Here is a 12,609-nt window from a genome sequence, read left to right as displayed (position 1 = left end):
CGCGGGGCACGCCGGGAGTTGTAGTTCCCTCCCCTCCCCTCCCCTCCGGGGCCAGGCCGCCCCCAGCCCTCCCGGCGGGTCTCGAAATAAGGAGCTGGCAGCTGGGGTGGGGCTTGGCGTTTATTTTCCAAATCAAATCTCCAAGAGGCATCAGCAGAAAAAGAAACAGCTCAGGCTCTGTGACAGCATAGCCGTGGTTTTTAGTAAATCCAGCAACACAAGAAAATAAAAATAGGAGATGTTTGGAACAGGGAGAACAAAACACCGTCAGTACTCACAGCACGAGCAGAAATGAGGCGACACTGCAGATGGCCAGAGAACTCCTGAAGGCCAAACTCCTCCAACAGCCCTACTAGCAAAGATGAAGCCTTTTAGAAAAAAATAAATACAAGGAAGACTTTTTTTTTTGGTATTTTTCCTTTTTATATCCACAATGTAACACCTTCTGCTACAGCACAGTCCCTGCCATTGCCCTTGAAGACCAACGTCTGCTTCCTCGGGAAGGCCGCAGTAACCAGTCACAGGAGCCAGCGCAGTCCCATAACCAGACGCAAGTGTCAGGAGGAGTCCCCGGAGCTAACCAGACTTGAAAAGAAGAATAGCAACTTGGCCGAGGTAGAAGTAGATGAAGTGCTTGGTCTCATGAGTCACGTAGCTGCCGAAGTTCCTTCCCACGATGCAGTGCCAAGTGGGATTGTATTTCTTGTCGAATTCCTGCAAAATAGATCACTCGGAATTAAGAACGCTTCTGAACAGGTATTCACTTGGAGCAAGGCAATTAGAGGAAGAGCAGATGCTCTTAAATACTACTATCTTATTTACAACTTATTCACCTGCTGCTTAGTCAGATAAAACACCCCCCCCCCTTGCTCCCTATCAAATCAGGAATAAGCTCAAAATATTTCCTTCACTCAGGGAAAGTAGTATTTCTCCCCCCATAACACATACCATAATCTGGAACCGTAACCCCGAGTAAAAGCCTCGCCACTCGTTTTGTATCTGTGGGGATTAAGCCATTATCTCGGCTTCATTGTTCCTCTGCAACACGGGTGCTACAGGGACTGAGGGGCAGCTACAGAAAAACTCTGCTACAAGCTCTGTCATACCAGTGCTATGAACAAATCTCCATGACGTGTTCACACACATCAAGCAAACTTCTCCAGAAGCTTCCAGTAGCTGCCACAGAAAGTACCTGGCACACAGCAGGCTAAACTCCCTCTTTGCTATCTTAGATATTTCCTGCATCTGGGAAAAAAAAAAAAGTGCTTCTCTGTACTATGGGAACAGCAAAACAAGTTTTCTCTGATGAAAACAGCCATTCTGCTTAGCTGAGTTACTTTTAAGATTGCTTTTCCACAAAAATCAGTTTAGCTTCCACTGAGACTCCTCCATTTCTCCATTAATCTGAATTGATGAAGGAAATATAATCGGAACTAGATCTTTCCCCACCTTCTATTTTTTTAGTGTAGGATTAACAGACTTTTCCAACAGAAAAACACCTTAGTGGCTGATATATATACATTTTTTGCTTTGGTCACTATATAAAGAAAGATGCGAGCGCAATAGACTTGCCAAAAAGAATGTTTCCCTGCAATTTTTGTTTCCCAGGTACAGAACTAAACAGATCCTGAAGATTAAGTTCAATACAACTGAAATCAAGAACTATGTAAAACAGGCTTTCTCTCACAGAAAAGCTATAGGAGAGCTCAATAGGGCCAGTGTTTTGTCCTGGCAGATCAGTCACAGGGACAGGTCAGCTGCCACTTTTTTGTTAACCTGGACAGGGAGATAATGGAGGAAAATGCTTAAGTGGAAAGTTTTGCAAGGGGAGAGCAGAAGGACCACAAAAATCCATGCAAAGGGTGGGGAAAGGAACATAAGGACACCAGCCTACAGGGAAAGCCCAACTTGATTATCTAGTATCTCTGGAACTTGTTTCTCTAGAGCTACTTGCCTAACAACGTTCGCCTGCCTGACTTTTCATGCACACGAGCACGCCCCACAACCAGACCCTCACCTTCTTGATGTGAGCAGCAATATCCTTCTCGATGTTGTACTTCTCCAGGGCCTGAGTGGCACACTCCACGGCATCTTGCTGCATCTCCTCTGACATATCAGCATTCTTGATCACTGCCTTTCGGTCACTCATGATTGCCTGAATTACGGCGAAGACCAAAATTCAAAGTTACAGGCGCAGCCACCTGCCGAGCAATCTCCCGAGGTACCACCACGGCTCCCCAGGGCTTCCCGCAGCGCCCAGCTCAGCACCCGGCCATACCACGCCGCTTGCAGCGCAGCGGCCCCGCAGGGCGGCTCAGGGGCAGGGCACAGCCCCGCTCGCAGCCGCCTCAGCTCAGCGCCTGCTCCGAAGCGCCTCAGTCCCGAGCAAGGGGAGCGTAGCCGGGTCCTTCCCAGCCCTTCCCGACTCCCCCCCAGTCCCGCTCCGCCCCGCCTCAGGCCGGGAACCACCGGGAGGGGGCGCAGCCCCCTCAGCCGCTCCCCGCAACCCCCCGGGGACCACGGGAAGGGGCGAGCCGCGCCCCGCCCGCCTCCCCTCGGCCTTCCCGGTACCGGTCGAGCCCCAGCCCCTCAGGGCTCAGCTCCCCACGCCCTTCCCTCACCGTTCGCGGTCGAGGAGCAGGGGCAGCCCCGGTAGAGCGGCGCGCAGCGGGCGGGTGGGGATGTGGGGGGTGGACGCGCACCTCAGGGACTCCGCTCGCGCCGCCGCCGCTCCGGTTTAACCGACCCGCGCGCACCGCACCCGCCTCCCTCAGCCGCCAGCCCCGCCCTCTCCGCGCCGGCCGCCGGCTATTGGTTACCCCCGCCGCCGCTCCGCGCGCTCATTGGCCGGGAACGCGCTGTCTCGCAGCGTTTTCTCTCTGCGCTTTCTTTCAGCCCGGCGTGCTTTGCGGCCGTTGCCATAGCGATGAGCGGCGCCGTGCAGACGCCGGGTTCGGCGCTCACGGGGCTCCCGTGGGGCCGGCCCGGGGCACGGCGTGTCCGTGGGGCGGGAATGGGGGCGCTCAGGTGCCCCGCAGCCTCCGCTCGGCCTCCTCTTTCCCCCCCCGTCATGGCTGAGCCGCCCCAACCGGCGCGTCCGTGCGGGCGGTCCGTGAAGGCAGCGTGCGAGGGCCCCCCGGTAACTCCTCCGGTAGGCACCGCTCGTGGCTCCCCCTGCCTGAGGCACCGCAAGGATAACGTGCGGTGCTGTGCGGGTACCGTGCTGTGAAGAACACGGGGCGAAAACGGGGAGGTTTGGCCCAATTCCGCCCGCAGCACGCGAGGAGGCCCCGGGGGTGTGAGGGCGGAGGGAGGCGGCTGGAGCCCAGCCCGTGCTGGGGGAGCGCAGCTCCGGGCCCGCTCCTCGGAGCCGTGACCTCACCTCCCGGCGTGACGCATGGCTCAGGAACTCCGCATCCATTCAGTAATTCCGTACCTCTTCAGTTCAAAGGCTCCCGGGTGACTCCCATGTACAAGCAGGGCGTTCACTGCACAAAAAAAAAGAAAATCTCACCAGACGATTCCCCAAATCGTGCTAAATTCCCCACGGGGAACCAAGACCCCTCCCGCTAAAGTTCCTGAGGGGGAACCAAAACCCCTCCCGCCTCCCCTCGGCCCCGGGGACCGACAAACACCCGGCGTGCCTGGCCCCGGGGGGGTTCACGGGTGAAATTAAAAAACCTCCGGAGCTCGGCAGGGCCGCGGGACGCCGGGGGCACCGGGCCCGGTGGGGCTGGGCCGGGTCGCGCCCTTCAAAATGGCGGCGGCGGGGCTGGGCCCGGCCCGGCCGCTCCTCACTCGCCGCCCCGGGGCTCTGCGGGCGCTGCTCGGCCTCGCCCGGGGCTTCGCCGCCGGGCCCCAGACGCATTTCGGCTTCCAGAACGTGTCGGAGGAGGAGAGGAGGGAGAAAAGTGAGGGGGCCGGCGGCTCGCTGCGGCGGGGCCCGGGGGGAGCCGGCCGGGGCTCCCGGCGCGCATCGGTTGTGGGGGTGAAGGGGGTCCCGGAGGGGTGGTGGGGCCGGGAGCTTGCTTTGAGACGTTACCGGGAGCCTCGGTAAACACCATCTGCCTTGTCCCAGCTTGATCCTTCCCCCCAGAGTACCGGGAGGGTTACGGGAAGAGGCTGTGTTTCTCCAAAGACAGCTTTGTCAGGCAGCAAGGTCAATGGGATTTTGTCGTTTTTTTGGTGTAAGGAGTTTTCAGGTGATCTTCCTCAGTTCCACATGGTGGCAGACCTCCACCAGGCAAAAAAAAAGGACGCTTTCTTGCCACTGAAGCGTTTTTAATTAAACTGCATCTCCTTCTTATGTTCTTTCTTTACAGTTTATCAGGTCTTTGAAAACGTGGCCGAGAAATATGATGTAATGAATGATTCAATGACTCTGGGGATTCATCGGGTGTGGAAGGATATCCTCGTGCATAAAATGAATCCTTCCCCAGGAACGCTTCTTGTTGATGTTGCTGGAGGAACAGGTAAATAATTTGGGTGAGTTCCACATGACCACACCACGCTATCTTTGAACTGTTTGAGATTGCTCAGACTTGAGTTGCCTAACCTTTTTTTTTTTTTTTTTTGGTCTTAGTTTCCCTGTCTTTAAAACCAGTAAAACATCTATCTGATTTACTACAATACTATAGCAGATTTACAGTGAAGAGAGGTTGAGAGCTAACTTATTTGTGTTCTGAAATATCTTACTCCAAGGCTCTGAAATCATTACAATAATGCCATAATATGCTGTTAAAAACTACTTTATTTTGCAGAAAGTTTGCTTTTAATATATTTAATTTTTTTTCTGTTTGTTTCTAATATATTCCCTTTACTTATATACTTACTGTATAACATGTAAGTTTGATGTTCAGAGCTTTATGTTCCAATTTCCTGGAGTTTTAGTACTTTCATGTTCAGGAAACATTCTGAAACATTTATCTTTCTTTTAAAACAAATGCAGGTGACATTGCCTTTCGATTTATTAATTATGTTCGCTCTGTACGAGAACGTCAACTCCAACAGAAGCTTAAGCGCCATCAGAATTTGTCGTGGCAGGAAATCGCTAAGAGTTACGAGGAAGAAAAAGTTAAGCCACTAGGGGATTCCCAAGTTGTGGTCTGTGACATTAACAAAGAAATGTTAAAAGTTGGGAAGCAAAGAGCACAGCATCTTGGCTACTCTGAAGGTAAGTCGTGCATTGTACCATTTCAGTAATGTGCTAGATAGCAAGAATGTGACGCGTAATGGCCACAAGGCAATCACCACTTCAGGATTACAGCATGAAGTATATAGCCCTGGTATATGCCAAAGCTGTGCTTTCATATTTGTCAAGGCAAAATCACTTTTCCAGTGAGACACACGTAGTATGAAGTTCAAATATACAGCGATCCTCTTGAGCTTTTAGGAATAAAGGCATGGAAGTGTTCGTGAGTTCTGATATCCAGCCATTGGATATTCAAAACTGGCCAAATAGCCTAAGCCTGCTCTTTATATTTGTGCAAACTAATCAGATTTTATTAAGGCAGATAATGCAGCAAAGCTCAGCCCTAGAATAGTTGCACTAAAGTTCTGAGAATTAAGGCAGCAAATAAAAAATGCAAGAATGGTAGTATATTGTAAAGCTACAAAACTTTCCACAGTTAGAGAATGTGCTAATAATATTCAGAGAAACTGAATTATATTAAATGTTAGTTTGCAGATCAACAGATTAATTTACTGTTACCTAGAATTTGTTGTGGACCACACCAATGCTGACTAAGCCTGATTTTAAGATGTAAGATACATAAAAAGAAGTCCTGCTTTTGTGGTTCAGCATTTGTATGATAATAGTTCATCTTGTCAATTAGGGCTATTTACCAAATATATTAGCAAAGTAAAGTATACAGGACATTCTCAGACTTGTTTTCCTGGGTAGCCACCATGAGGAATGCCCTGGGCAGCCTCTGTGTATGTGCTGTGAGACGTCCCATGTGTCCTTTCACTGTGCTCTGCTCCCACACCCCCATCACCACTCCACTCACAGCTGCGGCCAGTGACCCACCTTGCACTTACCTCTTGTTGGCAGCTCCTGGTGCAAGGGGTGTATGTGCATGTGGAGCAGACAGGGCCTTGCAAGAAAGGTCTTCCAGGCAGATAGAAGTGAAGTTCTTGCCTGGAAATTACGTAGGCTGAAGGACATAAAACAAAGCTCAGCAGCGAAAGGGGCTGACAGAAAAGCTGCTGACACAGGTTCTCTCAGCTGCTCTGGTTCTCAGCTGGTGGGTTACTTCAGGCCATTGCCTGCCTGCCTCCCCCTCTTCTCTTGGCATAGTAAACTAATTGTAAAAGCATCGGTTCTTCCAACTCTGGCAGGCTGCATGCATCATGCTTCTCTGAGCAGCTTGCAAGCCTGTCCAGAGCTCTCTATGCAATATAGTTTGGGAACACCTGAACTGTACCAACACTGTAAGTATAAATGCTTTATGGCTATAGCTTAGGATCTGAAATAAAGCTTGATACTGCCTCCCAGCCACTATAAAAAAAAAAAAAGCATTTTGTTCAGTTGGCTTCAATTTTCAGGTATTTTTGTGACGTATCAAGTTCTCAAAATGCATATATCTAGTTTCTAATTTTTTTTCTCTGTACAATGTAGTTGTTGAGGCTCAATTGCCATCCTGTTGCCTGAGCTGCCTTCTTCCCGGCTGTGCTACAATTCTGACTTCTTACCTCTTCCTCTCCCTCGTTCAGCACATACCCATTGAGTATGTCCTTACTGCTGTTCTTCATGTGATTTCTCCCTGTCTTAGTAAATTCACTTCTGAGTTTGTTTACATGCTGATCGGCTGAGGTCTGAAATTTATTTTCCGTAAAGTTGCAAGGGGCTTGGTTTTCTCTTACTGTTTCCCAGTGCGTACATTTCTATGTATTTGTTAGCCAGCAATGGGGGCTGTGCACACTGAAAAGAAGCATGTGTGCTGCACAATTGCTGATCGTGCATTTTGGCCAGCAGGAGTGGTAGGGTGCGCTGCGTGTGCCTCGGCTCCTTGCTTAACACAGAGTCACAGAATCGTCTAGGCTGGAAGAGACCTCCAAAATCTGAGTCCAACCTCTGACCTACCACTAACCAGTCCTCCCCTAAACCACATCACTGAGCTCTACATCTAAATAGCTTTTAAAGCCCTCCAGGGATGGTGACTCCACCACTTCCCTGGACAGCCCATTCTAATGCCTCACAACCCTCTCAGGAAAGAAGTTCTTCCTAATATCCAACCTAAAACTCCCCCGGCGCAACTTAAGCCCATTCCCCCTTGTCCTGTCACCAGGCACGTGGGAGAACAGGCCAACCCCCACCTCACTACAGCCTTCTTTAAGGTACCTGTAGAGAGCAATAAGGTCGCCCCTGAGCCTCCTTTTCTCCAGGCTGAACAAGCCCAGTTCCTTCAGCCGCTCCTTGTAGGACTTGTTCTCCAGGCCCCTCACCAGCTTCGTCGCCCTTCTCTGGACTTGCTCAAGCACCTCCATGTCCTTGTAGTGAGGGGCCCAAAACTGAACACAGTACTCAAGGTGCGGCCTCACCAGAGCAGAGTACAGGGGGACGATCACCTCCCTGGCCCTGCTGGTCACACTGTTTCTGATACAAGCCAGGATGCCGTTGGCCTTCTTGGCCACCTGAGCACACTGCTGGCTCATATTCAGCTGACTGTCCACCATCACTCCCAGGTCCTTCTCTGCCTGGCAGCTCTCCAACCACTCATCTCCCAGCCTGTAGCTCTGCTTGGGGTTGTTGTGCCCCAGGTGCAGGACCAGGCACTCGGCCTTGTTAAACTTCATGCAGTTGACCTCAGCCCATCGGTGCAGCCTATCCAGATCCTCCTGCAGAGCCTTCCTACCCTCGAGCAGATCGACACACGCACCTAACTTGGTGTCATCTGCAAACTTACTGAGGGTGCACTCAATGCCCTCATCCAGATCATCAATAAAGATGTTAAAGAGCACTGGCCCCAGTACCAAGCCCTGGGGGACGCCACTAGTGACCGCCCTCCAACAAACCCATGGCTAGTCCAAGCCACGAGCAGCCAGTTTCTTGAGGAGAATGTTGTAGGGAACGGTGTCAAAGGCCTTACTGAAGTCAAGGTAGACCACAACACTGACAGCCCTTTCATCTATCCCCTTACAAACTTCTGGCCTGTGATTTCACAACAGTGTATTCTGAGGGGTAGTTTTCCTGTTGCTCAGAACCTTTTCTTGGTACTCAGTTCTTAGAGGTCTATTTAAACTGCTGAGGTTTAAATAAGACTAATAATTACTGCTTTAGTAATGTCGTGTGCATCTTTTTATACTACACTTTCTACAACTGTATCTACTTTGTAAAAATGAAATTTGAATGCCTTCTGGCAGCAGCTGAGGTTTTCTGCTGTTTTGTTCCCCATGCCTTTTTCTTGCATACTGTCCTTTGAACTGTTGCTTGCTGTTGCAGAAAACTCCTGTTTTTTTTCTGTTAGGATATTTTCTTCTGCATCAGAGTCACCAAAAAGTGACCTTAAGAACTATTTATTCTAAACTTAGTAGTTTTACTTTGGCACCAATAGCTTGGACAAGCCTAACACTGCACAGATAGACGTGGCCATGATCTGTTGGTGTTTGGGAAACAGCACAGCTGCAACAGGATCACGTGCTGATAGAGGAGGAGTGTGGCTTTTCATGTTCTTCAATCATGGAAACTTTCTACCTACATTTCTTCAGTGTTTTATATCTTTTTGCATGGCAAGATGTTAGTCACTGTCTGTAGTCGCTGTTTGAGCAGAGAGTCTCCTCTTGCAGCTTTGCAACAGCCAGCAGCCAGTTGGTGTGGCTTTCCACTACAACGAAAGATTGGGGTGAAATCTTGGTGGCAGACCAAGGCACTGTGCACGCAGCATGCACGTGTGCAGAAGGATGTTTTGGCAAATCTGTTGCAATACAGGGCACTGAAATATTTGTAAGTATAGACCAAAGTGTTTTTTCCTCCATCAAAAATGAATCACTGTGTTTAAATATCTATTTATTAATAAGTATTTCCTTCTGGAATAGAGAAGTTCTAGTCTTTTTGGACCAGCATTTATATAAGGCCTGTTCAATATTGTGTCCTTGGCTTTCATTACAGGCTTGTCCTGGGTGCTTGGCAATGCTGAAGAGCTGCCCTTTGATGACGATAAATTTGATGTTTACACAATTGCCTTTGGAATACGAAATGTAACTCGTATTGATTTGGTAAGTTGCTATAGTGTGTGCTGGCACAGGGTCTTTACAATCCATCTGATGCTTCTTCTAGCAGAGGAAGCCTAATCTTTGGGTAAAGAAACATCTTTGTCTACTCCCAAGACATTTAAAATAAGTGGCACATATTGTGCAGCATGTTTGAATGAAGAATGCGATTAAATGCTCCACCTTTGTCATAAAAGTTAGATTTATACTGGTTGCACCCAATCTTTCCAGCTTGGCAAGCCACACAATCTCTTCCTAAGGCAAAAAGGGCTGAATGCTGCATTCCCTGTCTTTTAACCTGTGATATTACAGGACCTACACATGTACAGTGCAGTCAGTCTGCCTGTCCCAAATCTTCCTGAAGCACTTGACCTACATCCCACCTGCAGTGGGTCGATGCTTTCTGCCTCATTCTATTTACCTGTCTGAGCCAGCAGAGCTTCCAGAGAACAAAGTGGGGAGCAGCTGGCTGCTGCCACCACTACTGTCGAATTAATCTGTTCAGCCCCGTTTAGTGTCTACACTGGCTGGTAGTACGGTTCCCCATAAAGAATGAATGCGATTTTAATTAGGGAGAGTTCTCTCTGTTCTAAACAGTGTCAGTCCTTTGGGAACAACTAGCTGTCTTGTGGGTGAAGAAAGGGTAGATCACCTGTGTCTGGTTGGCTACTCTGTGTTTTGGAGGAGTGTGTTACAACCTTGGCAATGCTCCTTCCACAGGAGGTGTAGCATTTGGGTCCAAACCACCTTGAAATGTGTGTCTTTGAACTTCTTTAATGCAGATGGTCTTCCACGGTGCTTTATCTGCACCCTTCTGAAGCACAGGCTCTTGCCTTATAGCTCTTCAAGGGAACTGGATACAGAAGTCTGGTAGCATGGCTCCCTGGAGACTTGATGCAAAACACATTGAAGGTCCAATTCTTTTTTAGAGCTCTCATCATGCATGTGTACTGTTTATATTTGATCCCTTAGGAACGTGACGCTTGAAGCCAAGCAGATGTAGAACCTGCAGAGGCTGTTGAACACAACTCTGTGTTCTTATATGGAAAAGCATAGTTGTCAACAGGACATTTCTAGTTGTTCTTGGCTGGTTTGTTTTGGATATAGGATGGAATTTTCTAAGCAGCTCTAAGTTTCTTTTCTTCCCTTTCCTTCCTCCCTGTTCTCACAAGCTGTTCTTCCAAAACTCAGGATCATTTCTTCTTTGATCCTTTGATGTGCCTCACAGTTGAATAAAGTCTTGTCTTTTGATTAAAAATATATTTATATCATGCCCTCTTTTCAGTTTCAGTTTCTTCTAGCTGAGTCACCTTTTCCTTTGGTCTGTAATTACAAGAACTGTGCTGGCAAACATTCATCAACTGAGAGCAGGGAAAAAGGGAATTAAAAATGCATCCCTAATATCATCGTTTCAACATAAAGCATGGCATAAATCTATTTACCTAACACCAGGAGCATTATGTGTTTCGGTATTGTTTTGGTTTTGATGGTCTTGGGATGCTTCTCTACAAGTAAACATTGGAGATCGCCAGTCAGGATTTTCTTTACTCCCCTCAGTTCATTACTGAGTTGTCATTTGGCATGACAGCACACAGGTGCTGTTCTACAGAAACAAACTCATCATATCTGCTTTGTCTCAGGCACTTCAGGAGGCCTATCGTGTGCTGAAACCAGGAGGGAGATTTCTCTGCCTCGAATTTAGTCAAGTCAGCAACCCTCTCCTTTCCAGGTAGGAACATGGTGACGCCTTACGCCACGTCACAAGATTTGCTTGCACTCAGCCGGGGCAAGAGACAGAGACACTTTGCAGCCTTCTCATTGTGCACTTTAAAACCAAATTTGGACATAGCATAGTGGTAAAGAGATCAACTTATATTGAAGATGCTTGGTTTAAAACTTGTTTGTATTAATCTGTGCATGATTTCTGTCTCTGCAGGCTCTATGATCTCTACAGCTTCCAGGTTATCCCTGTTCTGGGAGAAATAATCGCTGGTGACTGGAAGTCTTACCAGTATCTTGTGGAGAGCATCCGACGCTTCCCCCCTCAGGTAAGACATTTCTCTGGATGCACTGATACACAAGACACGGTCCCGCCAGAATCGTGGAGGCAGCTGGCTTATAGGCTTTCGGGTGGTTGTAATCATGGAACTATTATTTTTCAGGAGGAGCTGAAGGAAATGATAGAAGATGCAGGGTTTTTTAAAGTGGATTATCAGAATTTATCGTCTGGCATAGTTGCCATTCACTCAGGTTTCAAACTATGAGCCTACTGTGTAGCAAAACACAGGAAGTACAATTTTCCTGAGTAATCTGAAAGCTTGGAATTTTAACTCTATGAAGATAGAAGAGGAAAGCTTTAAGAGCTTGTGCAGCAGATACTTGCTCAGCAGACAGGCCCGGAAGAATGTCAGCAACCTTTTTCCCCTCGAGACCTGAGGATGAAGTGATTTCTATGACTGGTTTTGTACACTTGCATTTCTTCAAGTGCACAGGACTCAAAGGATGTGGCCAAAACTGAGCATTACTGATTAATGGAGAAACTTCAGTTACACCTGATGTGGGTACAGAAACGGACTAACTAGTCTTCAGCTGAGATACCTCCTTTCTTGTACTCGGCCTCAAGGGGGTTGTCATAGCAGTGAGAAGTAACTTGGATTTATTAAACCTGTATTAAACTGTCATTGTCTTTCAGTCATGTGGACTTTAAGGGGCTTTTCCATGATCCTTTTACTTCTTTCAAACAAATGGAAGGCTTACAAAATAAAACAGCTATGCATCAACTACTTCTAATTTAAGACAGTATTTTAATATTTTTAAAAGAAAGGAAACCCTTCTGGGGAATAGTAACTTAATAACTATTCTGGAATGCGATGATGTATGTTCACCTACGTATCAAATCAGGTGAATATATGTTTCTTCTGTCAATACTGCATGTAGAACATATCCATAAAAATACCACACACTTGCTTCTGATCTTTAAACTATTGAACACTTGATCCTTCTGTCACAGGATACATTAAAAAATAAGAAGAGTAAAAACATATATTTTCTAGCTTTGAGTAGTTTGAGTTGTATTCTAAAGCAACAGCTGTGTAATAAAAGAGTGAAAACCCCTCTGTTCTGAAGAGTGGGAAATAAAAGGACTGTTGCTTTTACTCACCAGTTTTCCCCAAATCAGAAAAGCAACTTCTTCCCAACACAACGTAGCTGAACTCCAGAATTTGCACTGGAGGTTATACATACCAAAATGCTTATTGAGACTCAAAAAGCATTTTTTCCCCATCTTCTCTCAGGAAAAAATCCTGTTGTTCTTCCTTACTGACTGACGGTGGATTCATAGATTAGCTCAGGATTCAGATGCTGTGGGTTTAGGGGAAAAATGGGGGTGGGGATGTTCCT

General features: G+C 47.7%; 2 protein-coding genes across 4 annotated transcripts; one reads left to right on the top strand and one right to left on the bottom strand.

Annotated features, from left to right (window-relative positions):
* Positions 1-102: 102 nt before the first annotated feature.
* On the bottom strand, positions 103-3,494 carry LOC137841218 (dynein light chain 1, cytoplasmic). 3 transcript variants are annotated; one of them, XM_068653905.1, is made up of 3 exons: positions 3,383-3,494; positions 2,018-2,155; positions 103-714 (listed from the first exon to the last, which is right to left on the bottom strand). In XM_068653905.1, the coding sequence occupies exons 1-3, from the start codon at positions 3,419-3,421 to the stop codon at positions 577-579; spliced, it is 315 nt and encodes a 104-aa protein (XP_068510006.1). In that variant the 5' UTR covers positions 3,422-3,494; the 3' UTR covers positions 103-576. The 3 variants fall into 3 exon arrangements, with proteins under 3 accessions (XP_068510006.1, XP_068510007.1, XP_068510008.1); XM_068653906.1 differs by lacking the exon at positions 3,383-3,494 and adding an exon at positions 2,622-2,783; XM_068653907.1 differs by lacking the exon at positions 3,383-3,494 and adding an exon at positions 2,703-2,725.
* Positions 3,495-3,672: 178 nt separating this feature from the next.
* COQ5 (coenzyme Q5, methyltransferase) lies at positions 3,673-11,993 on the top strand. The gene is made up of 7 exons (XM_068653901.1): positions 3,673-3,911; positions 4,323-4,472; positions 4,949-5,173; positions 9,110-9,216; positions 10,851-10,939; positions 11,147-11,258; positions 11,373-11,993. Exons 1-7 carry the CDS (start codon positions 3,758-3,760, stop codon positions 11,472-11,474), a joined length of 939 nt encoding a protein of 312 aa, XP_068510002.1. The 5' UTR covers positions 3,673-3,757; the 3' UTR covers positions 11,475-11,993.
* The last annotated feature ends 616 nt before the right edge of the window (positions 11,994-12,609 follow it).

Source organism: Anas acuta, chromosome 17 (assembly GCF_963932015.1).
Source record: "Anas acuta chromosome 17, bAnaAcu1.1, whole genome shotgun sequence".
Taxonomy (NCBI): Eukaryota; Metazoa; Chordata; class Aves; order Anseriformes; family Anatidae; genus Anas; species Anas acuta.
Note: the sequence above shows the minus strand (reverse complement) of the source record. Positions and strands in the feature narration are given on the sequence as shown.

What these genes read in the sequence shown, in the direction of transcription:
- LOC137841218 (XM_068653905.1), bottom strand. Translation starts at nt 3,421, where the DNA reads ATGGATGCGGAGTTCCTGAGCCATGCGTCACGCCGGGAG. An exon ending in GCCATGCGTCACGCCGGGAG is followed by an intron (nt 2,156 to 3,382) that starts GTGAGGTCACGG and finishes GCCGTAATTCAG; the next exon opens with GCAATCATGAGTGACCGAAA. An exon ending in TTGCTGCTCACATCAAGAAG is followed by an intron (nt 715 to 2,017) that starts GTGAGGGTCTGG and finishes TCTATTTTGCAG; the next exon opens with GAATTCGACAAGAAATACAA.
- COQ5 (XM_068653901.1), top strand. Translation starts at nt 3,758, where the DNA reads ATGGCGGCGGCGGGGCTGGGCCCGGCCCGGCCGCTCCTCACTCGCCGC. An exon ending in GGAGGAGAGGAGGGAGAAAA is followed by an intron (nt 3,912 to 4,322) that starts GTGAGGGGGCCG and finishes CTTTCTTTACAG; the next exon opens with TTTATCAGGTCTTTGAAAAC. An exon ending in GCATCTTGGCTACTCTGAAG is followed by an intron (nt 5,174 to 9,109) that starts GTAAGTCGTGCA and finishes CTTTCATTACAG; the next exon opens with GCTTGTCCTGGGTGCTTGGC.